This window comes from Lolium perenne, chromosome 3, assembly GCF_019359855.2.
Source record: "Lolium perenne isolate Kyuss_39 chromosome 3, Kyuss_2.0, whole genome shotgun sequence".
Taxonomy (NCBI): domain Eukaryota; kingdom Viridiplantae; phylum Streptophyta; class Magnoliopsida; order Poales; family Poaceae; genus Lolium; species Lolium perenne.
In genome coordinates, this window is record NC_067246.2 from 203,656,960 (window position 1) to 203,684,277 (window position 27,318).

Sequence of the window (27,318 nt, forward strand, 5' to 3'; positions counted from 1 at the left end):
AGAATTAGCTTAATTCTCATTGACTCTAAACTGTCGGACAGATTGGGTTGTGATTTGTACTAGCCATGAGGTACAACATGGCTAACAACGACATCATCCACCCATGGTCGTTGTGGAAAGTGGTTGCGAGTGATCGGTAGAGTGATGAACGGAGAATCAAGATTAGGAGGAGATTGTTAGCTTTAATCTTGATTCTATCTGCATTTCTATTTCGTTTGCATGTAGTTTAGGCCATAGAAATTGTAAGCGGGTGAAGCTTCGTCCAGATCGTAGAAAGTGAGATGCCTGCTAGCCGTGCGATGCGGTGTGTGAGGTGAGATGCAGCGGTGTTTGTGTGAGGTGAGATGCAGCGGTGTGTGAAACGACCTGTGCGTGAAGGAAGGAGAAGGCCTGCATGTCAAGTGTCACCCGAGTGAATCGGTGTAGTTCAGTTAGTGTGTTAGCTAGGTGCATGCAAGTCCCTTAATCGAGATTTTCATAATTACACATGAGGTTATAATTGAGATTTTACTACCCCATCCATTTCGTACAAGGCTTTAACCACCAATGCCACTTTTTTTAAGACGTTGAAGCACTTTTTTTTTCTTTAGTTTATATATGTACTCTATTTCTAGTACGTAGGTTCATTTAGTTTAGTTTGTATCTAGTCTACACCGTAAAAGTTAATAAAAAACCTTAAATAAACGGAAAGAAAAATCTCGGAAAGTTGGCTCGGAAATGGTTATCTTTGTTGGTTCGAGGTTGCTTATCGCCAATCGGAAATGGTTATCTCGAAACCCCCGAAGTCCAAAACCCTTCCCAAACGACTTTATTGTTAGATCCCATCCACCACTTTGCCGACTCCGCCCACACAACACCACCGCTCCCCCGTCCGCATCTCTCCCTTTCGCCTCCACCGATCCAGATCCCACACACCGCCGAATCCATCAACGATGAGGCCGTCGGCGATGAGATCCGCCGCGCAGCTCCTCCGCCGCCGCAGCTACTCCTCCGCGTCCGGCCAGCCGGAGCGGAAGGTGGCCATCCTCGGCGCGGCCGGCGGGATCGGGCAGCCGCTGGCGCTCCTCATGAAGCTGAACCCGCTCGTCTCCTCCCTCTCCCTCTACGACATCGCCGCCACCCCCGGCGTCGCCGCCGACGTCTCCCACATCAACTCCCCGGCCCTGGTAACCCACCCGCCCGCGCCACCCGTCCTCTCAGTTCGGTTCGATCTAACAACGCATGGATCGGTTTCTCTCAGGTGAAGGGCTTCATGGGGGACGACCAGCTCGCGGAGGCGTTGGAGGGGGCCGACCTCGTCATCATCCCCGCCGGCGTTCCGAGGAAGCCCGGCATGACCAGGGACGATCTCTTCAACATCAACGCCGGCATCGTTAAGAACCTCTGCACCGCCATCGCCAAGTACTGCCCCAACGTACGATTCCCTTCTTATAACTCTTTAAATCTGGATCTGTGGCCCGCGTTGTTGATTGTTCTGGCTTCTGTGGGTGCGTCGTCTTGCCACAGATCTATCTAGTGCCTGTTGAAGGCGTAGCACTCCGTTGTGATGATTTGATAGTAGAAATTGTGGAGCAGACACGGTGTTAGGAAATCAGTATGTTATACATTCAATAAGTCCCTTTTTGCTGCTTCATTTGATTTGCTTCTGTATTTTAGGCTCTTATCAACATGATCAGCAACCCCGTGAACTCAACTGTTCCAATTGCTGCTGAAGTTTTCAAGAAGGCTGGTTCCTATGATGAGAAGAAATTGTTTGGTGTGACCACTCTTGATGTTGTTCGTGCCAGGACTTTCTATGCTGGGAAGGCTAACGTACCTGTTACTGGTAAGTGGCACAATAAATGATCTACTCGATTGTTAGCGAATAAAGGAAAGAGTATGCTTGTGTTATTATTCTCCACTTAGTCCTTCAATCGGAGTGCTTTTTTGGCAGGTGTGAACGTCCCTGTTGTTGGTGGTCATGCTGGTATCACCATTCTGCCACTGTTCTCACAGGTAGTGAGCTTTGAACATCCCTGTCGCGCAATAAAGTAGCTTCACACCATCTTCAACAGTGTTCCACATTTCTATGGCATACATGCCAAATATAGATTGGACCTTTATTAGATTCTTATTATTGACTGCAGTATGTTCTGGCTTTTATAATCAAAACATGCAGTGTAATAAAATTATCTTTTACTCCGTCCGTCCCAGAATATAAGGCGCCCTTAAGTTTTTCTGGTCAACAACTTACGCTATGATTTGTACTTACAGTATGTCCACAATATATAAATTTGCATGATGAATGCAACGATATAATTTAGTATATATTTCTGGTAAAAGCTGTGCATTAAAGACTACAAAAAGTGTGCCTTATTTTGGGACGGAGGGAGTATCCGCACAGGTAAGGAATTGTGAAGTGCACGGGTCTATTATGAATCAAAACCATAAACTATTATTCTTGCTCATGAGTGACTATATTCTTGTGAACAACAAAACAGCATATTTAACAAACTATAAATAAGAAAGTGAATATGATCTATGTTTCTCTTTCTGCTTCATAACTGTGACGTAGTTGAATAGTAATGCATTTGTGCTGTCAAACCTTACTCCGATAACTTGACTGAAGTTAAACTCATTTTTAACAGGCAACTCCTTCAACTAATGCATTGTCTAGTGAAGACATCAAGGCTCTCACCAAGAGGACACAGGAGGGTGGGACAGAAGTTGTTGAGGCAAAGGCTGGAAAGGGATCTGCAACCTTATCCATGGCGTAAGTCAAAGATGAAAAAAAAACCATGCAACCTGATGATAATGTGCTGCTTTTGTAGCTAATTATTGCCATGTTTTTGTTTTGCTAATAAATTGGTATATCTTCTGTAGGTATGCTGGCGCAGTTTTTGGTGATGCATGCTTGAAGGGTCTGAACGGAGTTCCTGACATTGTTGAATGCTCCTACGTGCAATCAACTATCACAGAACTGCCATTCTTTGCCTCCAAGGTACATGTTTATTTTGCTATTACTTTGCTTATTGCAGTTGTTATTTGTTTTATGATTTCATGAAGAAAATCTAGATGGTTCCAGTGTGATGCAGTAGCAACAACATTTTTCTCTATATTCTGTGTGGTTGTTTGTCACACATATGATTTTATAATATTTTTATGATGTTATGTATGCTGAAAGTAGGGTAGAGTTTCCCCTTTTTGACTGGTTGGGTTGTTTATATTCGTTCTGATCGTTTAGTGCTTGCGATGTATTTTGTATGTCATCTTTATTGTTGTTTAACTATATAACCGCTATCTTTGACATACATTTGCAATTTCTTGCGTTGATTTCGTTATATCATGGTCGTACAGCAGGGAGAATTTCTGGAAGTGTATATGTTTTGACTAGTTCGACCATAGGGTTATATTTGACATACATTTGTAATTTTTTTTTTGCATTGATTCCGATATATTGTGGTCTTGCAGCTGGGAGAGTTGCTGGAAAATGTTTGTTTTATCTAGTTTGATCATAAGATATGCCATTAAATTCACTCCCAAGTACAGTTGAAAAAACGTTTTTTCTTTGTTGTTGGCCATACTCCATTTTCCCCATTGCAGAAGATTTGATAACTGTCAATATTTTTGCAATGCGTTAGTTTGATTGAGATAACGGTCTGAAGCAAGGCTCTGCAAGCATTTGCTGTAGTATGCTGTTGCCACTTAGTGTGCATTGAATCTGCTAGAGCACGCTTTACGCTGTATTGTGCTCAGGTGAACTTATTTCACGTTGGTATGTATAGCGCATATTGCTTAACATAATGCAATTTGATTTATTTTATGTTCTCGTCCTTTTGTTGGTTAACTTTACAAAACTTGCACGTTAGTCATAGAAGGGAATTTCATGTTCCACTGATGTAACAGGTGAGGCTCGGGAAGAATGGAGTCGAGGAAGTGCTTGGTTTGGGTGAGCTGTCGGCCTTTGAGAAGGAAGGTTTGGAAAGTCTCAAGGGTGAGCTCAAGTCTTCAATTGACAAGGGCATCGCGTTCGCCAATGCGAGTTAATTAATTTTGCAGATTATAGCAAACCAGGTCTAGTTAAGGGGTCTGTTGTTTTTGTTCAGTGCTTTTTCTGCCCATCACGTGGGCATGGAAGATTTGAGCTTCACAATAAAAATCCGGCGGCGTAATGCCACAGAACATTACTTGTACAAGAGGGAACTAGTTCGTGTCAAGTTTTGAACTGGTACATTAAACGAACAATTGCTGATGCACTTTGTGAACCGTCCTTTGGTGTTGAATCCATTGTCTTTAAGTTAACTACACTGCTCCGTGCTGATGACTTTAGTTGACTGTTGCTGATGCACTTCATGAATCCTTCTTTGCAAGGGCAACTGTAGCTAAATATACTGCTTTGTGCTGATGACGTTAGTTGTGTCCATCAGTTGTTTCCCGGATTTTACTTCTGTAGATTTTCTCTTCTGCTGTAACCATTATTCTGAAAGTGGCAATGACTTGATGCTCTAGTACTGGTAATTTGACAGCTGGAACTCATTTGAAGGTATCTGATTCGCCACTATGAAAGCAGGGAAAGCAGGGTTTCAATAGCCTTTTCCCTTTTATGCGAAGTAGATATATTCTCTCACGTTGGTTCTCAGATCATTTCATCTTGCCACTAATCTGTCAGGAATAAGATTACCCTCCATGTTTGTCTGTGGAAAGACTAACTCTATTCGGTGATGCCATAGTGCCTATTCTGCATTTCACTTTCTTGTTGTGTATATATATATCTCGGGATTTTGTAATAGTTGGTTCCTATCTAATCCAATAATTATCTCAAAAAAAAATCTAATCCAATAATTGCGACTGTGATAGGTTCTTTCCTCTTGAAATGTCTATAAAGCATTTAATATCTAGAAACTGACATAACGAATGTTGGAAGTAGTCTTGGACTATCAAAATAGCATGAAATGGACAGTCTGTTGTTCAAAATTAGCCAACAAATATCAGATTACTTCAGAACAAGTTTCTGTTACCAAAGTACAGCACCGTCCATGGCCAGGTAGATTTATACTTTCAGCCTGTTGATGTTGGAAATACGCTAAAACACGCCTTTTCGAGGCTCTTTTTGGGGCAGATGAGTAGTAAGGTTTATACTTTCCGAAAGCGCAATTATGCGCCGCTCAGCGTCAGGGAGAGTTCGTAGTGCAGCATCAACCGTAAAATGACACACCTACTTTATTTGCACTTAACATGAGAGTTAGGGAACATCTTAAATTAGTGAATGCTGCTGGATGGTTCCTTCCCCGTCGCTAACCGTAGAAACCGAGTTCGCCTCACTGATTTCATAGGCTCATTCATTCACCCAAGCACGATCTGTTGTATATGCAGTGGAAAGAAAATGTATTTAACTACTATATGATCTTATTTCTTACAGTATATTTTATGAAAAATGGATGATGACGGAGTGCGTGTACGACTAGTCGACTACTGGCCTCTGACTTGGGGGCCGATGTCTGTCTCAAGCTCCTTGAGACCTTGACCACTTCGTTTTGAGACGGCAGTCTCGAAGTTCATAAAAGGGCAAAAAATTCGCACCCTCGCGCACGCCTCCTTGTGCACGCCTCCTTGAGCAGAAGCTGACATGGCCTCCTCTGCCTCCGGGAGAGGAGGCGGCTTCCCCTCGCCGGCCGCGGTGGCGGCGCTCGTGGTGCTGGCGGCCGCGGTCGTTCAGGCGCGGGGATCGTCCGCGGCGGCGCCGTGCGTCCCGCGGGTGTTCAGCTTCGGGGACTCGCTGGCGGACACGGGCAACTTCCCCTTCCTCTACGGCAACGACTCCCGCGAGCCCGCGCTCAGGCCGCCGTACGGGGAGACCTTCTTCCGCCGCGCCACCGGCCGCTTCTCCGACGGCCGCCTCATCGTCGACTTCATCGGTAAGGCGCGCACGACCACTCCACCTCCATCGACCGACCGGCCGCCCGGCGCTGCCGGCCAGCCTTGCAGCGGTACTACTAATTTTGAAATCTGAAACTCGCTTCGGGTGCGTGCGCCGCAGCGGACACCATGGGGCTGCCGTTCGTGCGGCCGTACCTGAGCGGGCGCGCCGCGGGGGACTTCGCGTCCGGGGCCAACTTCGCGGTCGGCGGCGCCATGGCGCTGGGCCCGGACTTCTTCCGGGGGAGAGGGGTGCCCATGGGCGACCGCATGCACCTCGGCATCGAGATGAAGTGGTTCCGCGACCTGCTCGATCTGCTCTGCCCCGGGAACCGGACTGGTAATGCCAATTTACTTGCTTCCCCTTCCCGCAACTCGGTTTGACTTCACCTTTTCTACTACTCCGGGGACTGGAGTAGAATCTGAACAACAGAACACGTTCGAATTACACACGATGCTTTGCTTGGGGGATGAGTTTGATGCATCTATTTAGATAGAAATGTGTGAATATGATCTACTCTATGTATAAGCAATATATTATCCTCTTTCGAACACTGGATTCGTTGAACACAAGAATTGGGAAAAAAAAGTTAGCGATTGGAATCTTCTATTATACCTTGCTGAATCCCATAGAAAAGCGAAACCAAAGCTTGTGCTAAATGATTTGTTTGCATGCGTCAAGTGCAAAATCTAGGAACTTTGAAATTAGATTTTGGCATGTTGCTAGAATCCTAGATGCCTAGATTTGAGAGAGGAAGAGAAAATGCATCGGAACTCTCATATGAATTCTGAAAATGAGATTAGACATTTAAAATAAAACATGAAGGCACATTTTGTGTCCTATGATTATTTGACATGACATTAGAGCAATACTACCATCCAAATTTTGCTTGAAACTGAAAAGAAAATTTTGCGAGAAAAAATATTTTGATTTTGAAACAGCTAAGTCAACTTCTATCTCCAAAATTATCATCATTTTTTTGTCACATTTGGCGCTTTTGCTCTTAAAAATACAATGCTTCGTAATTATAGCTTACATGTATATTTTTGCACCACAAACCACTGCCACATTATTGTTTCGAAAAGGAAGCAATTCAATCGGTAAAAATGGGAACTGTAATATATTTGATCCGCGGGGAGAGATTTATGTGAGATGATTGTTAAATACCTGGAACAGATAGGATACATCAATTCCAGAATTAAAATACTCTGCTAGGGGAAATATTATTTCTAATTCTGTGCTACGATGGGACCAGAAATGAACATTCAAATGTCGCGATTTGCTTGGAGAAATATTTTAGACCTCTAAACTGTGTTGTGATGTGACCAGAAACGAATATGTGATTCGTACTTTCTTAACATTTTTCCTAAGATACATCGTTATATACTGACTAAGAGAGCTGTCTGTTAAACAGATTGTATGGGCATGATAAACCAATCTCTCTTCTTGGTTGGAGAAATTGGGGGCAATGATTACAACATACCTCTTCTCTCTAGGGTGCCCTTTGAGAAGATTCGCACCTTCACCCCGAGTGTTGTTAACAAAATTTCTTCAACAATCACTGTGAGTCATTTGCTGCTGCTTCAATGCTGTCACCATTGTTACTATCTTGAGTCTGAATTCAAGGAATAGTACAGGAGTACATAGTTAGTAATGCAGGTGAGTTAGTTTACAGGAATTGATTGGTCTGGGAGCCAAAACGTTGCTAGTTCCTGGTAACCTCCCAATTGGGTGCGTCCCAAACTACCTCATGATATTCAAGAGTGACAAGAAGGAAGATTATGAGCCAGAGACTGGTTGCCTACGGTGGATGAACGAATTCTCAGAGTACCACAACAGACTTCTCGTTGATGAGTTGGAAAAGTTGCGCAAGCTTCATTCTGGTGTGTCCATAATCTATGCCGATTACTATGGAGCTGCCATGGAGGTCTACCATACTCCCAAACAATTTGGTGAGTTCAAATGTTGTTGTTTACTTTGTAGTTGGAAACTTTAAATTAGTTTGTTCAATACAAGAATATACTTTTCTGTAATGAAGATGTGCTAGTGAACCAGTCCATATTGCCACCCAATACTTATATTCATAACATCATGCAACAAAAGCTAGGATATTTTTTCTCCTTACTTTCTTTAACTAGCAAACCAGCTATTGGAACCACATTATGGGAATAGATTACAGCCTACAAGCATATATCCTACATAATTTGATGCATTGTAATGGACACTTGAAAAGAAATTTTTACTATGTTGATGGTGGTCTATTTATCATTTCTTCGTAACGCCTTTTCATGCAGTAAAAAGCGAAATGCCTAGAAAGGCAGGATAGCAATAGGCAATAGGTCCAGAAAAGATAAATCCTGATTAGTGGAAATACAAATAACAAACTATCACGTAACATATGTATGTTTAATTCTTGTGAAATAATCCTACTAGTAACACATTTAATTCATTGAGTAGAGATAATCAGGAGAAGTGCCACCAGTGTAACATCAAAGTGATGTCTATACTATTATTTGATGTCTCTGTAGCTTCTCTAGACTAAATACATTATATTTTTTACACGATAAGTGCTGAATATAACATCTTCACTGAGCTTCAGATTCGGTGAGGCAGGTAGTTTCACTAGATAAATGAACTGAATTCTTTAGAGCTTCCTGCAAAAGGAAAACACATATTAATCAAGAAGATCATAATTTCGTAGTTGATATTCTGTTTAACCTGAATACATATATAACTCAGGGATCGAGCATCCTTTAGAAGCATGCTGTGGTGGAGGAGGACCCTATGGTGTGTCCATGATTGCAAGATGTGGATATGGAGAATACAAGGTGTGTGATGAACCACAAAAGTATGGATCATGGGATGGCTTCCATCCCTCAGAAGCTGCATATAAGGGCATCGCCATTGGCCTGCTAAGAGGAACATACACACAGCCTTCAATTGCTACCACCATCAGTTCGTGCCCACAACTTATTGAACTTGGCTCGTCTATTGAATACAAGGTCCTCTATGACTTGTAACTCTGTAAATTACAATTTTTTTTTGTTACTACAAATGAATTATAGAAATATACCTGGTTAGAGATGTACAGATAGTGACATTTTTGCCTAATTACAGAACTGCAGTACTGTTCTACACATGAAGATTGCTGCCCAAGTGATTGGCTGGCTTTTGTTTTTCCTTCACTCTGTATAGACACAGGTTTCATACATTGTTGTTTTGTTGATTCTCCCTCATTTTCAATAAATTCTCTTTACCGTAAATGTTTGCAATTAGGTTTTAACTTCTCAGGGTTCTTTGTCCTGTTGTTTATTAGGTAATAATTACATCACTAGCTCATATTGGCTCCTTGGCTGGTGCAGCCGAAATATTGATGCTTCTAATTTTTACCCTTAATTGTAAATGTAACATCTACTCCACCGATTAATGCAGATTAACATGTCTTTGTCTTTCGAACAGAGAAGAAAGTGTAGATTTTCAGGGTTCTTTTTGTTCTATTGTTGCTTTCCTTGGAATCAGCTTTCATTACGTTGTTACATAATTTAGCACTTGCTACGGTCAACAAAAATTTAGCACTTGTTGCTGAGCTCACATCGCATTCTTCCAGTGCCAGGTGTTAGCAAATACTTGAAGAGGCGTTTGCAAACTTCAACTATTTGTTAAACATTTCACATATGTATGTGTTGGAATACTCTATGTGAGTGATGTAAAGATTTAATCTTTTCCATCGTTTGTGTGTTTTCCTTACAAGAAAGAAATACTTTAGTTGTTCTGCTAGTTTGTTGTTAAAAAAAATACATTCATTTGTATTCTCCACAAAAAGGACAAGGAATGAAGAACCTATATATTCCCTCCGTCTCATAAGAAGTACTCCCTCCGTCCCATAAAAGATGTATTGGATTTGCTAAAATTTAAATGTATCTAATCGAGGGGAATATTATAACCAACATACTACTCTTACGTTGTAATAATATAAATGAACATATTCATTATGATGGTGGGAGTAGAAACTAATATACTCTTACATTGGTTTTTCAAGATGAAGTGTATGTTTAGAATATAAATGGACATATTTATTGAAAACCATGAAGTGAAATATATATATATATATTACACACACATGTGTTCTGTTTCAGAATTTGATTTTTTCAATTCGCTTGTAGGGGCGAGTGTACACGATGTTGAAGTACGCACTTTGCATCCGAAGAACATGTGCTGATGTTGAACACGATGTATCTGGCTTTGACTCCGATTACAAAATTGGGGATGAGAGCAGCGTGGGGATTCTTTATTGTTCTGCTTACCCGTCCGCATCTACTTCCACATGATCATGATGGATGATGCAGAATGCAGAAGAAAAGTTAAAGAAATTCAGCGAGATCCTACTTGCCGTCCTACGAGAAATCGATCGAGTTACTTCAGTCATGTCCAGCACTACCCGTATCACGACGCTGGCTCTTCTGAAAGATCGCGGACATGAAAGGGATCGCCGATCGCGGTTGGTGAGTGCTAACAGTCAGCGATCACCTCCTTCCCTTCCGGCCCCGAGAATATATTTCCCCGTCTACCCCGAGCAGAGATCCACTGCAGAAAAAGAAGGCATGGCTTCCTCTACCTCCATGTTGGTGGTGGCGGTGGCTCTACTGGTACTGGCGGCGGCACAGCCAGCGCGTGCCCATCCGCCGTGCTTCTCGCGGCTGTTCAACTTCGGGGACTCCCTGTCGGACACGGGCAACTACCGCTTCATCTTCCCGAACGACACCAACGAGCCCGTGCTCCCCTACGGCGAGACCTTCTTCAACCGCTCCACCGGCCGCTTCTCCAATGGCCGCCTCATCCTCGACTTCATCGGTACGCGACACAAACCACCCTCCCCTGGACAAATGAATTCACTAGCAATAGTAGTACTAATCTTGAAATCCGGCAGCGGAAGCACTGGAGCTGCCGTTCGTGCGGCCGTACTGGAGCGGGCAGAGCGCCAAGGACTTCGCGCGCGGCGCCAACTTCGCCGTTGGCGGCGCCACGGCGCTCAGCCCGGAATTCTTCGTGGAGAATGAGGCGCCCCTGCCTAATCCTAACACGGTGCACCTCGACGAGGAGATTGATTGGTTCCGCGACCTGCTCAAGTTGCTCTGCCCCCGCAGTCTAGCCGGTATCACTCCCTACTCCTTCTATCTTTTGACCTGCACACTTTTTTTAATAAAAGAAAATAAAAGGCTCCACGCCTGGCTTTATTAAATTTACTAGCACAAAACCCGTGCGTTGCTACGGAAATTCTTCAATGATGCGGTCGATGGTAGTGTGTATACGGTGTTTGCCCTGGTTGTGAGAGAGAACTCGCTCTACAGGCGTGAGGTGGGACTATTTTCAATAGTAAATAAAATCGATGTGTTTCTGCAGTCGTGGGTTTAATTCCGGTTCCATTTATTCGTATGGTTTTGGTTAGTTTTATAGCCATGTTACTCGGCCCATAAGAAAAAGGGCATAGCCTCACGATTGAACGGACTGGAAATAACCCCGGTCGTGATACACAGCAACACACATAACCCGGTAGGGCTGGTATAGTGCGTTGTATATCAACCTCCAAAACTATTTTATTAATTTCTCTCAACTACAAAAAATCGGTAAGTCAATAAATGTCTAGAAGATAAAAAAAATCATTGATAATTCAATATTGTTGAATTTCTTCTTCTAGAGGTCGTAATCTTTAATATGTATGTTATTGTATTTCATATAATCAATTCTGATTTTGTTTTAATTAAATCTACTATTTTAGACTTGTTTGGAAAAAGTAAGGGCAACGCTAGCCCTCGGTCGCCCGATCTGGGGCAAGAAAATCGGTTGCTCTCCCCGCCATCGGATCGCGATCCGGCGTCCACAAACAGCCACGCCAATGTTTGCATTTACCCCCTCAAGTTTTCTGAAAATCAACCCACAGTCCAGGGCCAGTCCATTTACAACAAAAAAAAACATGTGTTTGTAGCAATGCAAAAGTGGTTAACAACATTTTATTTATTACAGATTAGTTGACAACAAAAATCAAAAACTATATTTACAAAAATGACAAACGATTACAACAAAATAACCAATATGTTTACAGCAACAAACTAGGAGCAAAAAACAATTTTTTGGGGTGTTTACAAATAGTCAGTTTCCATGCCATAGATATCTTTACACCAAATTAGTAACATATTTACAACAATAATTAACAACAAAAAACAACATTTTTTATATTTGGATGTTTACAATAATACTTAGCTTTCATACCAGGTCAGTAACATATTTACCACAAATAATTAGCAAAAAAACCACAAAATAATTTAGGTGTTTACAACAATAATCCACAACAAATTTACAACAAAAAAATTCCCATAGCATAAAATATATTTACAAGAAATCTCCAAAATATTAACAACAATAGTTAACAGTAAAACCAACAAAAAAATTATTGTCTGCTGCCCCCAAATCTACTTGCCCATCTCCCCCAAACCCCCCCCCCCCCCCCCCCCCGCCGGCAACAGCACCGGTGGTGGGGGCACAACTGGATGGGGAGTAGACGGCGCACACGCCAGGAGGAGCAGCGGCGGCGCGCTCGTCCGGGGAGGAGCAACGGCGGCGCGCTCGTCGGGGGAGGAGCAGCAGCGGCGCGCTCGCCGGGGGAGGAGCAGGAGGTGCTCTCGTCGGGGGAGGAGCAGCGGCGGCGCGCTCGTCGGGGGAGGAGCAACGGCGGCGCGCTCGTCGGGGGAGGAGCAGCAGCGGCACGCTAGCCAGGGGAGGAGCGATGGCGCGGGGCAGCGCGCTGACCGGGACGACCGATTTTCTCCTCTGGATCGGTCGGTGGATACCAAGCATTTTCCAAAAAGTAATGTACTACTCTGTTTGGAGTACATCAATTTAAATCTACCCCTATCTCATGTTCTCACTCTGTATATCCCACTCACGTTACAGTTTTACAGTCAAAAATATTTTTCTATGGTTCATTCCAAAAACTTAGAACAGCACACAATACCAAGAAAACAACAGCTAGCAATGCCGTACCTGCTAGCAATTGGTAGCCATTTCAGTATCAGCATTCACAAATAGCACCTACCTCTGTATACCTCTGCTATGTTGCTATCCAACGTCACGCAGTTAGTCGAAGAAAAAACGAAGTAACATGATTTTTTTTCTCTTCCTTCTTTGCCTCGTCCAGCATTACTATGTCTGCTATCTACAGCTAGCCATGAAACCAGCACACTCCGTCCCGGCCACAAAAACCATCCCCACCTTTGCCTCGTCCAGCACCGCCAGTCCAACTCCATCCCCCGCCGTCGCGGCGAGATACGTCACCGCGGACAAGGCTGGAACGGAACTGCAGCTCGCCCTGAGAGCATCTCCAGCCGTGTCCCCCAAAGCAATTTGGGGCGCGCTGGACCAAAAAACCGTTCCAGCCGCGTCCCCCAAACCCGAATTTTGTCCGGCGCGCCCCGATACGGTGTTCGGTGCCCCAAGCCCGTCCCCGTCCCACAGGGGACGCTCCGGGCACGCCGGACACAACGAAAAGCGAGGCGAACCGACGCGGGCCCGACACGTCAGCGGCTCGGATGCTCAACCGCCACCTACGTAGCGATGGTGCAGTTGCCGGGAAGCGGAACCGTCGCATTGGCAACCACGTCGACCGACGCGCCAACCGCCGGAATGGAGCGCGGACTCCTAGGAAGAGCAACCGCCGCTCTCTTCGACTTCTGAGCCGCTGTTCATCCGCGCTCAATATACGTAGGCGCTTTCGGATCTTCAACCTGCCGCCATTCATCCAAGCTTCCATCCGACACCTCCAGCGACGATGAGCTACACCTCACAGCTTCCATCCGACACCTCCAGCGAGGGCAAGTCTGCTGGATTTCGCCATTGGTGGGACAGAACCCGGACGCCCAGCAGCGGCGACGATTCCCTGCCGGCACTTGACAGCGAGGAGGAATGGCTGGGCGTGGAGGAGGACGTGGAGGAGGAAGGGTCAGAGGAGGCGGCGGCCCGTGCGAAGGTGGAGGCGGACGCGAAAGCGAAGGCCAAGGCGCAGCCGGCGAGCACCGGCGACGACGAGGAGGACACTAGTTTCTCTGACGAGTCGGCCGACACCGCCTCTTCAGAAGAGGTGACGAGCAGGAAGCGCCACCGTGATGACGACGACAAGGCGGAGCCATCATCGAAGAAGAAGACGAAGTAGTTTAAAATAATTTATATGTAATTTAATTATGTTTTTTCGAAGTTCTATATGTAATTTGTTCATTTAAACCGATTTGAATATTAGTAAAGAGTTTTCTTCTATCTATTTAAATTATTTTTATGTTTGAGGGGCAGCGTTTGGAGGACGTGACTGGGGAGCGATATCGCCAAACGCGGCACGAACAAAACACGTCCCCAAACGCTCGATCCGGCGCGCTTTGGGGGACGGTTTGGGGAACGCGACTGGAGATGCTCTGAAGCCTCCATGCCGCGGCGATTTCACCGTCCATGTGACCATGTCCCACGCCGTGGACTTGTCCTTGCTGTTTGCCATCCTCGTGGCAGCATACGGCAGCCAACACTGGAATTCGGGCGGCGGCTGAGCACCTCGTCGTCCGGGCTCATCCGAGGAAGCTCCACTTTAATTTAAGCCAAGCGTGAAAATTATATCAATAGATTAATGGACAAACTAAGTATGAGCAGTCCCTGCCCAGGCTCTACCAACGTTATGGCGGACACTCAGGTTATCAGGTCTCCATCCTCCACCACGGTCCCTCGCTGTTTCAGGAGGCTGTCACTGATGATGCCACGGCTCGAGAGCAGCAAGGTCGAGGGAAGGCGCTGTTGGCGGTCATCGATTTCCGTGAAGAACAGGCGGAGAAAATCATGGTCAAAGCTCGTCAACGCCACCAACCTCCGCTCAGGCCACGCATCACGACCGAGGCACAGCCATACGCGCACCTCGCTTGACCCCCGCCGCCGCCCATCCCGGCTCCAGCTCGCGTGCCTTGCCCACTCAACGCATGTCTCACGCGCGCGACCAAGCCGCAGAGCTCCTCTCGCGCCCCGACCCGCAGGTCAACACCGCCGCATCCGCTCGATCCGCTCCACCAGCTCGCGGCTTAGCGAAGAACGTGGTCGGCTGTTCTAGATCCGCCCCACCAGCGCGCGGCTTGGCGACAAACGTGGTTGACTGGTCGCAGCTTCTCCACCGTTTGGCGAGGGCCTGGCCGGCGGCGGGAGACACGCAGAAGAGTCGATGGCGTCGGGAGCCTATACATAGGCGTTCTTCAAGGGCCTGACCAGCGGCGAGAGTCGCGCAGGAGTAGAGCTAGCCGGCGGCGCGATGCGCGCCGGCGGGCGGCAGAGCAGTTCTTCTCTGCTTGGCTTCGGGCTTTAGGCTTCGGCTAGACATGTCTAAAGGAAAAAAAAACCAAAACGAACCGGTACCGTGGCACAGTGTGTTATATGGGATTTGGTGGGAGGACAAAACTGTCCAATAAAATGTTGGACGAAAATTTTGGCAGAAACCTTAGAGCATCCCCACTCGTCTCCCCGACGAGGCCCCCAAGCGATGTTTTTCCAATCCGGACGGCGTTATTCGGCCCAGTCGCACCCCCGGTTCCTCGATTTCGTCCGGATTTGGGCCTAAATTCATCCGGCGAGCCCACGCCATCCTCGGCCCCCCGGGGAGCGCTCGGGGAGTCCGGACGAAACGGAAGCGCGGGAAACGTCGAGGAAACTTCCCGCGCGTCTGGTGGCCCCAACTTGTCGGCGAGAGACACCGATCGTCGTCCTCATCGCATCGTCTTCTGCGCGCTGTAACGGTCAGCATTCGCCGGCCGCGTAGCTTCCACGCGGCGAGTTAATGTCGTCGCCTCGGTTTCACGCGCGCCTACCACTATTTATCGCCGGACTACCGCGTCTGCCCCGCATTCACCTCGCTCGCCTTCCCCCAAATCTTCCCCGAACTCGAACGAACCAGCAATGGCGAACGACGGTGCGACCAACAATGGCTTCGACCGCCGCTCTCTCCACCAATGGGAGGGACGGCTCCTCCACGCGGCGGGCTACCCGGCGCCGCCGGACTTTCGCGCGCCGGGAGGATGGAGGCTTAGCGCGGGCGGCGTGCCGATTCTGCCGCCACCGATGGGTCGGGCCGCGCTCGAGGCGGAGATCGACGCGGTGCTCGTCACTCTCAGTGAAGAGCAGCGCGCGGATCCACGCTTCTTCCCCGACAACTACGAAGCGTGGACCGAGTTCTTCCGGCGCAGGTACGAGCGCGAACTCGCCGCGTATGACGGCCCTCCTCCTCCTCCGGCAAGGAACAACACCGCCGGCCGCCGCCGGTGGTGGAGCGCGCCTGACCGCACCCTCTCGAATGTGCTCGCGCACATCGAGGGAGGGAATTCCCCCGTCCTGCAAATGTCGCCGCCGGAGGCGGCGACTCTGTCGCGCCGGCGCGGTACCTCCTGGCTGCCGAGGAGGATGGCACCGTCCTCCTCCTCGTCTGGGTCAAGGTCGGCGTCCAGGTCCGGCGGGTCGACGTCGGTCTTCGTTAAAAAGGAGCCGGCGTCTCCGTCGACACCGGCGCGCGTCAAGAAGGAGCCGGCGTCTCCACCACCGACCAGAGGGCGCAGCAGCGGCGCCCTCGTCATCCGCGACCAACCCTCCTCGCCGCAGCGCGGGCGGAAGAGGAAGTCGGCGAAGAAGGAGGCCGCTGCGGCCGCCGGCAACCAGCTCGCCGAGGAGGAGGCGAAGCGCGCGGAGGACGCCGCGGTGGCGGAGGCGATCGCCAGGTCGCTGAAGGACCTGGTGCCCGCCGATAACAGCCTCCCCATCGACGCCGCACTGGAATGGTCCAGGCGCGACTGGGAGCGCCAGGAGGCGGAGCAGCAGCGGCGGATGCTGGATCTGGCCGCCGCGCGTCAACTCGCCGCCCGCGCCGCCGCACCATCCGCCGGTAGGAACGCCGCGCCTGACAAGGTATCAACTTGTCAATGCCTACAAGTAGTAGACTAGGGTTTCGTTGGATGTAGAGGGCAAGTAGATCTCGAAGGTTTCAGCCGAAAAGTACTCGACGAAGTAAAAACTAGGGTTTGCTAAAACAATGATTCGATCCTTTCTTCGTCCCTCGACTCCCCCTTATATAGGAGGCGGAGCCGAGGGATTCGTGTTGTACAAATTACAGAGTTCGGGAAGGTTTCTAACTCATCCCGCAAGATTACAAATAACACTTCCTATTACAACTCTAGCTTTCCTTAATAATATCTTGGGCTTCCGAATCTTCTTATTCTTCGGGTAGTGGGCCTTCAGTAAACCCCGGGTACTATCTTTGGCAGGCCCATTGGGGATGCCTATGTCAGTAGCCCCCGAGATTTTGCTTGAATCGTAGTGTCAGGGAAAATCTCCACTGTTTATTTTTATTCGACAACTTTAACTTTTCTATATTTCTTCACATAAATTTCTATATTGTACAGGGATAACGGTAGTTGGGGCTAGTTCATCTGACGGATCAGGTACTAGTTAACTGCTCTAGTGGCAATCCGCAAAAACCTACTTCAAGATCACGTCCCTGGACATGATCCCGGGATACTGGTGTAAACTTCGACAGGTGCCGCTTAAGGTCTTACCATTCTGTCGAGTCCCAGTCAAATTTATCGGGTACCTAACGCGTCCGTTAGGATTTTTCTTCGTATCTGTTGATACGGATAAAAGTAGCAAACCGACGTCAGAGACGGCGCCACGCCACACAGAACGGATCTGGGGTCTTACCTTCGCAATTTTGCGGCATTCAGAAATTTATCGCGACTTTGGCGTTCTGAGAATATATTGTCGAGTGCTTATTCGGCTGTTGGAATGGCACATTTTATTGAGTCAAAGATGACTTATATTGCTCTCCCGATGGGAGTATATGCAGAGTTATTTATAACTCGAAATATACTCTTTTGCTCTACTATCTTTCTTTTTCTCTTTTTTTCTTTCTTTTTTATGATTTCATCGGGTACGCGAGCAGCGTTCCCGATGGGAGTAGCCCCCGAGGCTACAGCCAAGGACTTGTACTTGGTTGTAGGCTCCACGCCTTATGCTGCTATATTTTCTTTTGTCTCCCGAAGTTTTCATAATTTCTCGGGTGCGCGAACAGCGCTCCCGATGGGAGTAGCCCCCGAGGCTATGAACAAACGCTTGCGTTTGATCATAGGCTCCCACAAATTCTATATTGTCATACTCGAAATTTACTTATTTCAAAGTAGCCCCCGAGCATTTGGGCAAAAACTTGTATTTGATCAAAGGCTTCACCAATATTTTTTTTATATCGCCATTTATGAGGCTATTGAGGCGAATTTTTTCTTCTGCCAAGGTGACGTTATTGCTGACGATAGCCACGATTGTGGGCCCAATTTATCCATTATCTTGACACGTGGTGCAGGTGGGGGACACACGTCCTCCGCTTTTCCTGGCGCACGTACCGTAACTCCTCCAATGTAAAATTACATTTTTACCCTTGTTGCCATGTTATTATCATCTACCGCACACTTTTTCCATCCAACGGTCCGTCGTTTCGCCGCACCTCTATATAAGATCTCCTTCTTCTTCCTCGAGCACTTCCGCTCGCGCCGTTCTTGTGCTCTCCTCTGCAAAACCTCCTGCGCTCCACAATTCCCTAAACTCATCTTCTCCAAGCTGCATTCCTGCGCCATTGCTGATGCCACCGCGCCGTTTGATCAGGCACAGCACGCCGGAATCCTCAATGGCTGCCGTGGATCTGGGAACCGCGGAGTGGGAAAGGTCCAAGATTTCCACTCAGGACATCAATCTCCTGAAAAAGCTGGGGATCAACAAGAAGCCCAAAGCGCTGTGCTTCCCTAGTGAAGAAAGCTACCCAACCCCTCCAATGGGGTATCGGGTAAGTTTTGTCGACCACCTCATCCGCGGTCTTTCCGCCCCCATTCATCCTTTTCTCCGCGGACTGCTCTTTATTTACGGTCTGCAACTTCATCACCTGACGCCCAATTCCATCCTTCATATTTCTATTTTCATCACCCTCTGCGAAGCCTTCCTTGGCGTCCAGCCTAACTGGGCGCTATGGAAGCGCATTTTCTTCTGTCGCCGCAATGGCTCTCCAATTGTCGCCTATAATATAGGCGGCGTTGTAATTTCCGTTCGCCCCACCGTCGATTACTTCGACGTCAAACTCCCTGACTCAGTTCAAGGGTGGCGCAAGAAGTGGTTGTACATTCAGGAGGAGAACCATGGATGTGCTGAAGACAACATCCCTCCTTTTGATGGTGCCGAGAAAATTCTTCGCCGCCGCTCCTGGGACGCAGAGGCTACCGAAGAAGAAAAAATAGCGACAGAAGCCCTGATGACTCGCATCCATGAGTTGCAAAATACTCGCGACAAAGAGTTATCAGGTATCCAAATCACAACATACTTTCTTAGAACCAGAGTGCAACCGCTTCAGGCTCGCAAACACCCTCTCTGGGAATATGCTGGCGACAAGGACGCAGATCGGTTGTCAGCGGATTTAGAGGTCAAGGATTTAGAAAAACTTGTCCGAAAAATCTCGTCTCTCAGCAAAAAAGATCCTGTCCCTTCTTCTTGTCGTGTAAAACCATTCAGCGCCACCAATCCACTTCCCAAGGTAAACTTTGTCGCTTGATTTGCTATTGCTTTGCTATCTTTTTTTTATTACCCTGCTTTTTGACATCTTCCCCTGCTTTTTGTATAGAACCATCCAAATCTTGTCTCGCTTCCTCCCCTTCCTGAAGGTGGAGAAGTCGAGGAAAGGGCCATTGTCACCGACGACAACCAAGATGCTCCCTCTTTTGCGAATGAACCCGTGGATTCTCTAAAATCTGCGGGATCTTCTGAAAAGGAAGCTGCCTCCGAAGGCACTGTATCGGCACAATCTCCTCCTCCTGCTGTTTCTCCAAGGAACAAAAGGAAGAGGAATGATGCCGAAGATTCCGGCACCTCCAAAGCCGAAGAAGTTGGTCCTTCACGTCAGAAGGCAACTTATGATCCATATCTTGAATTCCTCATCAGCTCGTAAGTCACCTTTATTTCCCCTTATTTTTGTACTCGAAGATTTTTGTCTATCTTGCTTTTTATGCTGTCGTCTTTTAATCGCAGTGATGATGAGGGAGAAGTACCAACTCTCGATGTGGATTTTTGTGTTTTTCTTCGGCACCAGCACTGGGTTAGCTACCCATGTGGCTTCTGTATGCAGTTCCTTGATAAAACCAGCTTCTCTGAGTCTATCGATTTCCGACAGCATAGCCTTGCGGTTTGGTTCCAAAAAACGCCGCAGAGGTTGTTTGATTGGTTTCGCAATTGGATCCAAGTTTAGATGGTGCTCGGCAAGTTCCCTGGGTACTCCTGGCATGTCAGCTGGACACCATGCGAAGATTCTCCAGTGCTCACGGAGGAACTCGACGAGCGCGCTTTCCTATGCGAGGTCCATGTTTGTTGCAATGGACGTCGTTTTCTTCGGATCTGTCGGGTGAATTTGTACTTCCTTGGAATCTTTTGCGGTATTAAAAGTTGATTCTTTATTAGGCCTCCCGACGTCTGGCAGTACGTCGTAGTCAGTCGTGAGCCTCGACTCCATGTATTCTCCTTGCATCCCGAAGGTTTCTGAGAGCCGATGAAAATCCTTATCACATTTATCGGCTAACGCGAAACTTCCTTTAACTGTGATTGGTCCCTTAGGTCCAGGCATCCTCCACAACAAGTATGTGTAATGTGGTACTGCCATGAACCTGGCATATGCTGGGCGCCCCAACAGAGCGTGGTATTGTGATGGGAAATCCATGACTTCAAACTCCAGCCGCTCTATCCTGTAGTTTTCTCGAGTGCCAAACTGAACGTCGAGATTGATCTTCCCCAATGGGTAACTTGGCTTTTCTGGCATGATGCCGTGAAAACGCGTATCCGTTGGCTTGAGGTTTGCCAAGCATATGTTCATCTTCCTTAGTGTATCTGCATACATAAGGTTTAGACTGCTTCCTCCGTCGATGAAAACTCGGGATACATCGAATCCTGCGATTACTGCTGGCAAAATAAGCGCTGATTGCCCTGGTCGAGGAACTTGCTGCGGGTGATCCGCAATTGTGAAGCCAATATCTTGTCCCGACCAATTGAGATACTCAACTGTTGGTGGAGGCATCTTTTCTGCCATGAACACCTGTCGCGAGATTACTTTCTGAGCTCTATTGGATGGTCTGCCTTTCTGAATCATCGACACCGCTCCATGGGAGTTGGGATCAACATAAGGTGGTGGTGCTGGTGCTGCCGCTATTCTGAGCTGATGTCGATTTTCGTCCGTAATTGCGGGAGGAGGTGGCAGGTGGATCTCACTCCTAGGTCCCTGAGGATTTCGACTTGCTGCCTGAGCATTGGCTTGCCCGGCGAACCTCATCATTGCTTGAAAATTTCGGCAATCTTTCTGTAAATGTCCCGACTGCCTCTTCCCATTATTGTCGACATAGAAATGCATCTGACACGGGCCGTTCATCATATCCTCAGGGGACACGAAGGGCCTTTGGAACCTAGGCCCATTATTTGGCCTGTTGTTTCGAGAATCATCTCTGTTGTCGCCTCGTTGCTCGTTGCTTCGTTGATAATTATCTCTATTGCTTTCTCCCACGCTTGCTCGGAACCCAGCCGAAATTTGGCCTGGTGGATCATAACTCGAGAATCGAGAAAATCGTCGTCTATTTTGAAAATTTCGACTGCGGTCCTCCTCCGGTGACCTGTGCCATTTATTATGCACAGCATCCTCGCCATCTGCCCATCTGTTCGCTATTTCCATTAATGCTGATACTGTTCTTGGGTTGGTTCTTCCCAAGTCCTCAACGAAATCTCCTCTTCGAACTCCTGCCACAAACGCGTCTATTGCTCTCTCATCCGATATGTTTTCTGCCGAGTTTTTGATGATGTTCCACCTCTGGATGTACTTCCTCATTGATTCATCATGTTTTTGTCGACATGATCTCAATTCCTCGTGTGTCGCAGGCTTTTTGCAGGTAGACCGGAAGTTCTTGACGAATATGTCCTCGAAGTCAGTCCAGCTGTCGATGGAACCTGAAGGAAGCTTCTTTATCCAAGATCTTGCAGCTCCACTCAAGTGCACTTGAATACTTTGCATCGCCGTTGCCCTTGTTCCGCCTATTAATTTTACTGTCTCGAGATAATCTACCAGCCAATCCTCAGGATCCTGCAATCCGTCAAATTTCTTGAAATTATCAGGCAACTTGAATCCTGAAGGCACCCGGGTTTTTCGGACCCTCCTTGTAAAACATGGTAGCCCACACATGTCCTCCTCGGCTATCTCTGGAGAATGTCGATTCTTCCTTCTATGTTGTCGTGCTCTGTCTACCCTTGCTTGGATTTCCGTATCCCTTGCTTCGCCTGTTCTCTCTGGAACTGCCTCTACGACAACAGGTCGTAGACTGTTTTGCCTTGCTGATCCTTCGGGAGGTGAATTTACAAATGCTGCTCCCATGGCTCCAACTCCTGCTATAGCCATGTTGTATAGTGCCTCTTTTGGATCTCCGGCAGGTGGTTTGGACGCCAGGATAAAAGCTTGCGTCGCCATGTACCCTGCTTCTGGTGTTTTCGGGATAATGTTTCCCCTTGTGTCTATCGACATAAAGGACATGTCGAGATTTTGGACTAGGTTCTCCCTCTCTGCTTCTGGTATATTGTTTAATCGAGACCTTGCCCTGTTGCGAGCTTCTCTGTGACTGCGCCAATTGACAAGGTATCAACTTGTCAATGCCTACAAGTAGTAGACTAGGGTTTCGTTGGATGTAGAGGGCAAGTAGATCTCGAAGGTTTCAGCCGAAAAGTACTCGACGAAGTAAAAACTAGGGTTTGCTAAAACAATGATTCGATCCTTTCTTCGTCCCTCGACTCCCCCTTATATAGGAGGCGGAGCCGAGGGATTCATGTTGTACAAATTACAGAGTCCGGGAAGGTTTCTAACTCATCCCGCAAGATTACAAATAACACTTCCTATTACAACTCTAGCTTTCCTTAATAATATCTTGGGCTTCCGAATCTTCTTATTCTTCGGGTAGTGGGCCTTCAGTAAACCCCGGGTACTATCTTTGGCAGGCCCATTGGGGATGCCTATGTCAGCGCCCAGGGAGGTGATCAAGCTCGAGGAGAGCAGCGGCGACGACATCTACCGGCCGTCGCCGCTACGCGCCGGCGACGCTGGCCAGGGTACGAGCGGCTGGTACGAGGCGCCGCCGCCCCAGGACGACGCCGGCTCGAGCGACGACAATGACGGCGGCGACTACACGTCCTTCTACCGCCATTTCGGCATGTAGGAGGATGCTTTTTAGTTTAAATTTTAGTTTGCCAATCGCCGAATTCAAATATATGTATGAATTCGGCCTATTTATGTACGAACTCGCATCTATATGTTAAATATCATTAAATTTCGCTTATGTTTGAACGAACTCGCCAATTTTGTCCGAATTTGCCGTATTACGTTACATCCATCCTGGGATCGCGGCTGGGAAGCTGGCCCTCCCCACGCCATTTTTTTGTCCAATCCGGACGAAAATTTCGCCGGATTTGGGCGTGGGGAGCGCCAACGAGTGGGGATGCTCTAGCTCCTTTATTAATAGGTATAGATAGAGCCCGACTAGTTCACAAAACAACACTTGGCGTCATCCTATAATAATTAGTTTTACAGATGAAAATCGCAAGGAACTTTTCATTCAGATAGATGCTATGGAAACGTGAAAGAGTAAACCATTCTTGAGTTGAGACAAACAATGATACTAAGAGATGTAGTAGCACTTTTTAGCATTGGAGATGAAGAAGATTTTGATTGTTGATTCAAACCTTCTAGTTTGCTTGCAAAGTAATAATCAACTGATCAATATTAGCAGCCATGCATTGCCTTAAAAAAGATGCATTAGAAATCATTTTTTAGAATACTCGCGAAAGAAAAACACAAATAGTTAAATGTGTTCATTGTCTAGTTAAACCTGCTGGATAAGATATAATATTGACACTACAGATTTGTCGGGGGCGGGTTACTAAAATGTCAAGGATGCAAACGATTATGCCTCTTTCTCTTTCAGACTACGATGATACATGATCACAAGGAGTTATTCAGATTTCGAAGAATCAAGATGATTCTCTCCTTCTTGTTAAAAGCAGAAATATGAAACTCATGAGATATTTAATTGCAAGCCGTAGACACTGGAAAAAACAAGGCCAAACACAGGTGACTTTTCCCAAACCTAAAAATATATTCCATGTATCTTTTTGCGGGGGAAATATATTCCATATATAAAGTTGAAGGACAAAATAACCAACAGACAAACTGGCCAGCAAAAGAACATGTATTCCTGATGAAAAGGAAAACAGTAAAATGAGTAAGGGCATTATTTAGTGTAAATAGGGTATCTACAAAAAAATATTGGGGAATCCTTAACATACAGTGAAGTATGGGACAGTGGGGTGGCACTTATATCTTTTTAAACACTGAGGTAATACCTATATAGCATTTTTTTTTGTATAACCTGTATGGTAGGTACAGTGACAAACAGTACTTTTGACAGATAATTTTTTTTTCACTCATACTGATACTGATATATTAAATTGCTTTAAAAATATCAAGCAGAACTTTCTAAACTTGTAAAGTAGACAATAGCACCACATAAAACAAAATGCTGATTTGAAAATATCACATGTTATAAATTTACGAAACTGCATACATCAACAAAGTTCTCACAATAATCACTTTCAGTTACTAAACTTTAGGAGTATCACTCCCTTCTCCTCCCCCCTTTTGACATTTCATTGCGTTTCCGAGTTTGGGCTTTTTAAGTTTTGCTAATTTTAGGATTGTTTAAAATATATATCAAAATAAAAACACTGGTTCAAACAAATTGTTATTTTCACAACTATTTCGACATACACACCCCTTATAAATTTAGGCTTACACAAATAAAGTCGTGGACTAATAATGGATGTGTGAGAGAGTGTGGGGGTGTTAGAGATCATGTCCGAATCTCAAAGCAAATCAGAAAAATCCGTCGGTGCATAGATAGCATTTCTGAAGTAGCACAGTTTTCTACCAAGGTGAACATATCCTGTAGCTGCTGCTTAAGTAAATTGGTTAGCTACCAAGGCGACGAAGGACATGCGTTTTTGCACCCTGATTTTTGAAATGCATTTTAAACACATTTTAAATTGTTAAAAAAATCTGGCAAAAATTGCCACATGTACATCTTAATGTTCTATGTGCTCGTAAAGTCGTTTCATAAAAGATGATATCTTTTGTGTCATATATAAAAAAGATAAAATTTGGTGCTAAAACAACTTTTTGTGAGATATTTCTTTATCTGTTTTACAGAGTCACAAAATAAATCGATGTTCCGTGAAACTTGGCATGCGTGAATGTCGATATGCGCGCGCCAAATTTTTGTTTGATATTTTTTGACACTTTAAAATATTTTTTTCAGTGCTAAGAGCATATACACATGGTATCAAAAATGTATTTTCGGGCGAATATGGTCTATTATGTGTGGATAAAGACAACATGTTGTGTTCGTGAGTTTATCCACGAGATTACAGTTATAATTCGCGCACTAATGGGATCATAGATGAATACCGGTAAACTTGGTTCCAGCCTCTTGTTGTTTCACTGCCAAGTACCGTTTTCGGTACTTCCTCAACACTATTCTTGCAAACTACGATGTCACCATCTTTACATAATGATTTGGAATCATGTTTAAACAGGTCGTTGCACCAACATGATGAACAAATCTCTCTTCTTGGTTGGTGAAATTGGGGGCAATGATTACAACCTTCCTTTTTTTACTGAGGTGTCCTTTGAGAAGATTCGCACCTTCACCCCAAGTGTTGTTGCCAAAATTTCTTCTACTATCAAGGTGAGTTATGCGCTACCGTTGCTGGTTTCTATTGAGCCCCAATTCCAGAAAAAGTGCAAGAGTACATAGTTAATTATGTAAATGAATTGAGTTTGCAGAAATTGATTTATCTGGGTGCCAAAACGTTGCTAGTTCCTGGCAACCTTCCAATTGGCTGCGTCCCAGCCTACCTCATGAAATTCAAGAGTGACAATGAAGAAGATTATGAGCGAGAGACTGGTTGTATCCGCTGGATGAACGAGTTCTCGCAATATCACAACGAACTTCTAGTGGATGAGTTGGAAAAGTTGCGGAAGCTTCATCCAGGTGTGGCGATCATCTATGCTGATTACTATGGAGCTGCTATGGAGGTTTTTGTTTCTCCCGAGAAATTTGGTGAGTTAAAGCCTTCTACTATCTACTATGAAATCACCTGGTAGGATCCCAGGTGACTTCCCAAATCAGAATTTTCTGTATTTTGACAAACAAGTTATTATTTTCGTTTTTGAAGAAAAAGAAGAAAACAAGGACTTCCAACCATCGGTCTCAAAAGACAATTATTTACTCTTGCTAAGAAAACTCGAGGGGTTTCTGTAGATAAATTAAGTTCTAATCTTGTCCAATTAGTTATTGCTTATACAAATTCACTTTCTTTCGTGTATAAGGCGATATCATTTTTTAATAGTTGCTAATTCCCTCTCCACGTTGTTATAATTGTCGTTCAGGTATCGAGCATCCTTTCGTGGCTTGCTGTGCTGGAGTGTCCACAGCCTCCAGCTGCGGTTACGGAGAGTACACGGTTTGTGATGATCCACAGAAGTACGGATCATGGGATGGCTTTCATCCATCGGAAGTTGTATACGAAGCAATTGCGAATGGCCTGCTAAGAGGTCCATACACCCAGCCTACGATTGCCGCCACCACCAATTCATGTCCCGACCTTGTATCTTCTGTTGAATACAAGGTCCTTTCGGACATGTAACTATAGTAGACTATTATGCATTCTGAAAATTTGCCTTATTTTTTTCCGAGGTTGATGGGAAAAAATCCTCACCGCGTGTTATATTTCACGAAAGTAGCTGGACACGCACATATTCTTATAAACAAATTGGAGGAAATACAGGGAAAGAAGAAGTCAAATAAAATACCAAAAAAGACAAACTAGAAACAAGGGAACACAAAGGGAAGGGGGAGATTCGCATCCGAAGCCAACCGAAACCCCTCACGAGGCTAGCACCTCAAAGCACAATCAGTTCGACTTGACAGGGCGAGCGAAGGGCAACGACGAAGACCTGCAGAACCGAGACTAGGCACAGTCGAAAGGCGTCGGATAGCCAAGACTGGGGCGACGACACCGGTGTGTCGAACCCGTGGTCGAAGGTGGATGCAGAATCGAGTCACGCCACAAGCACGAACCAGACAAAGTCACAACCAGGCGCCACCTTGAGAACCTCAACTCAGCCGCTAGACGAGAATCTCCGGAGAGAACCACACCGCATACAGGCATACCAAGGGGACAAATATGGAAAACAAGGG

The 27,318-nt window shown here is 46.2% G+C and overlaps 3 protein-coding genes across 5 annotated transcripts; all 3 read left to right on the forward strand.

Annotated features, from left to right (window-relative positions):
- The first annotated feature begins 832 nt into the window (after positions 1 to 832).
- Positions 833 to 4,281, forward strand: LOC127343139 (malate dehydrogenase 1, mitochondrial). Its single transcript, XM_051369251.2, has 7 exons — positions 833 to 1,166; positions 1,241 to 1,414; positions 1,657 to 1,825; positions 1,934 to 1,995; positions 2,628 to 2,752; positions 2,863 to 2,980; positions 3,886 to 4,281. The coding sequence occupies exons 1-7, from the start codon at positions 933 to 935 to the stop codon at positions 4,024 to 4,026; spliced, it is 1,023 nt and encodes a 340-aa protein (XP_051225211.1). The 5' UTR covers positions 833 to 932; the 3' UTR covers positions 4,027 to 4,281.
- Positions 4,282 to 5,579: 1,298 nt separating this feature from the next.
- On the forward strand, positions 5,580 to 9,750 carry LOC127343137 (GDSL esterase/lipase At1g28600). Of its 3 annotated transcripts, XM_051369248.2 has the most exons (7): positions 5,580 to 5,894; positions 6,017 to 6,235; positions 7,311 to 7,459; positions 7,572 to 7,848; positions 8,636 to 8,898; positions 9,014 to 9,066; positions 9,652 to 9,750. In XM_051369248.2, the coding sequence occupies exons 1-7, from the start codon at positions 5,606 to 5,608 to the stop codon at positions 9,683 to 9,685; spliced, it is 1,284 nt and encodes a 427-aa protein (XP_051225208.1). In that variant the 5' UTR covers positions 5,580 to 5,605; the 3' UTR covers positions 9,686 to 9,750. The 3 variants fall into 3 exon arrangements, with proteins under 3 accessions (XP_051225208.1, XP_051225209.1, XP_071684406.1); XM_051369249.2 differs by lacking the exon at positions 9,652 to 9,750 and having other exon boundaries at positions 9,014 to 9,159; XM_071828305.1 differs by lacking the exon at positions 9,652 to 9,750 and having other exon boundaries at positions 8,636 to 9,159.
- Positions 9,751 to 10,246: 496 nt separating this feature from the next.
- On the forward strand, positions 10,247 to 26,814 carry LOC127343136 (sinapine esterase). Its single transcript, XM_051369247.2, has 5 exons — positions 10,247 to 10,747; positions 10,824 to 11,048; positions 25,652 to 25,803; positions 25,902 to 26,178; positions 26,508 to 26,814. The coding sequence occupies exons 1-5, from the start codon at positions 10,321 to 10,323 to the stop codon at positions 26,762 to 26,764; spliced, it is 1,338 nt and encodes a 445-aa protein (XP_051225207.2). The 5' UTR covers positions 10,247 to 10,320; the 3' UTR covers positions 26,765 to 26,814.
- The last annotated feature ends 504 nt before the right edge of the window (positions 26,815 to 27,318 follow it).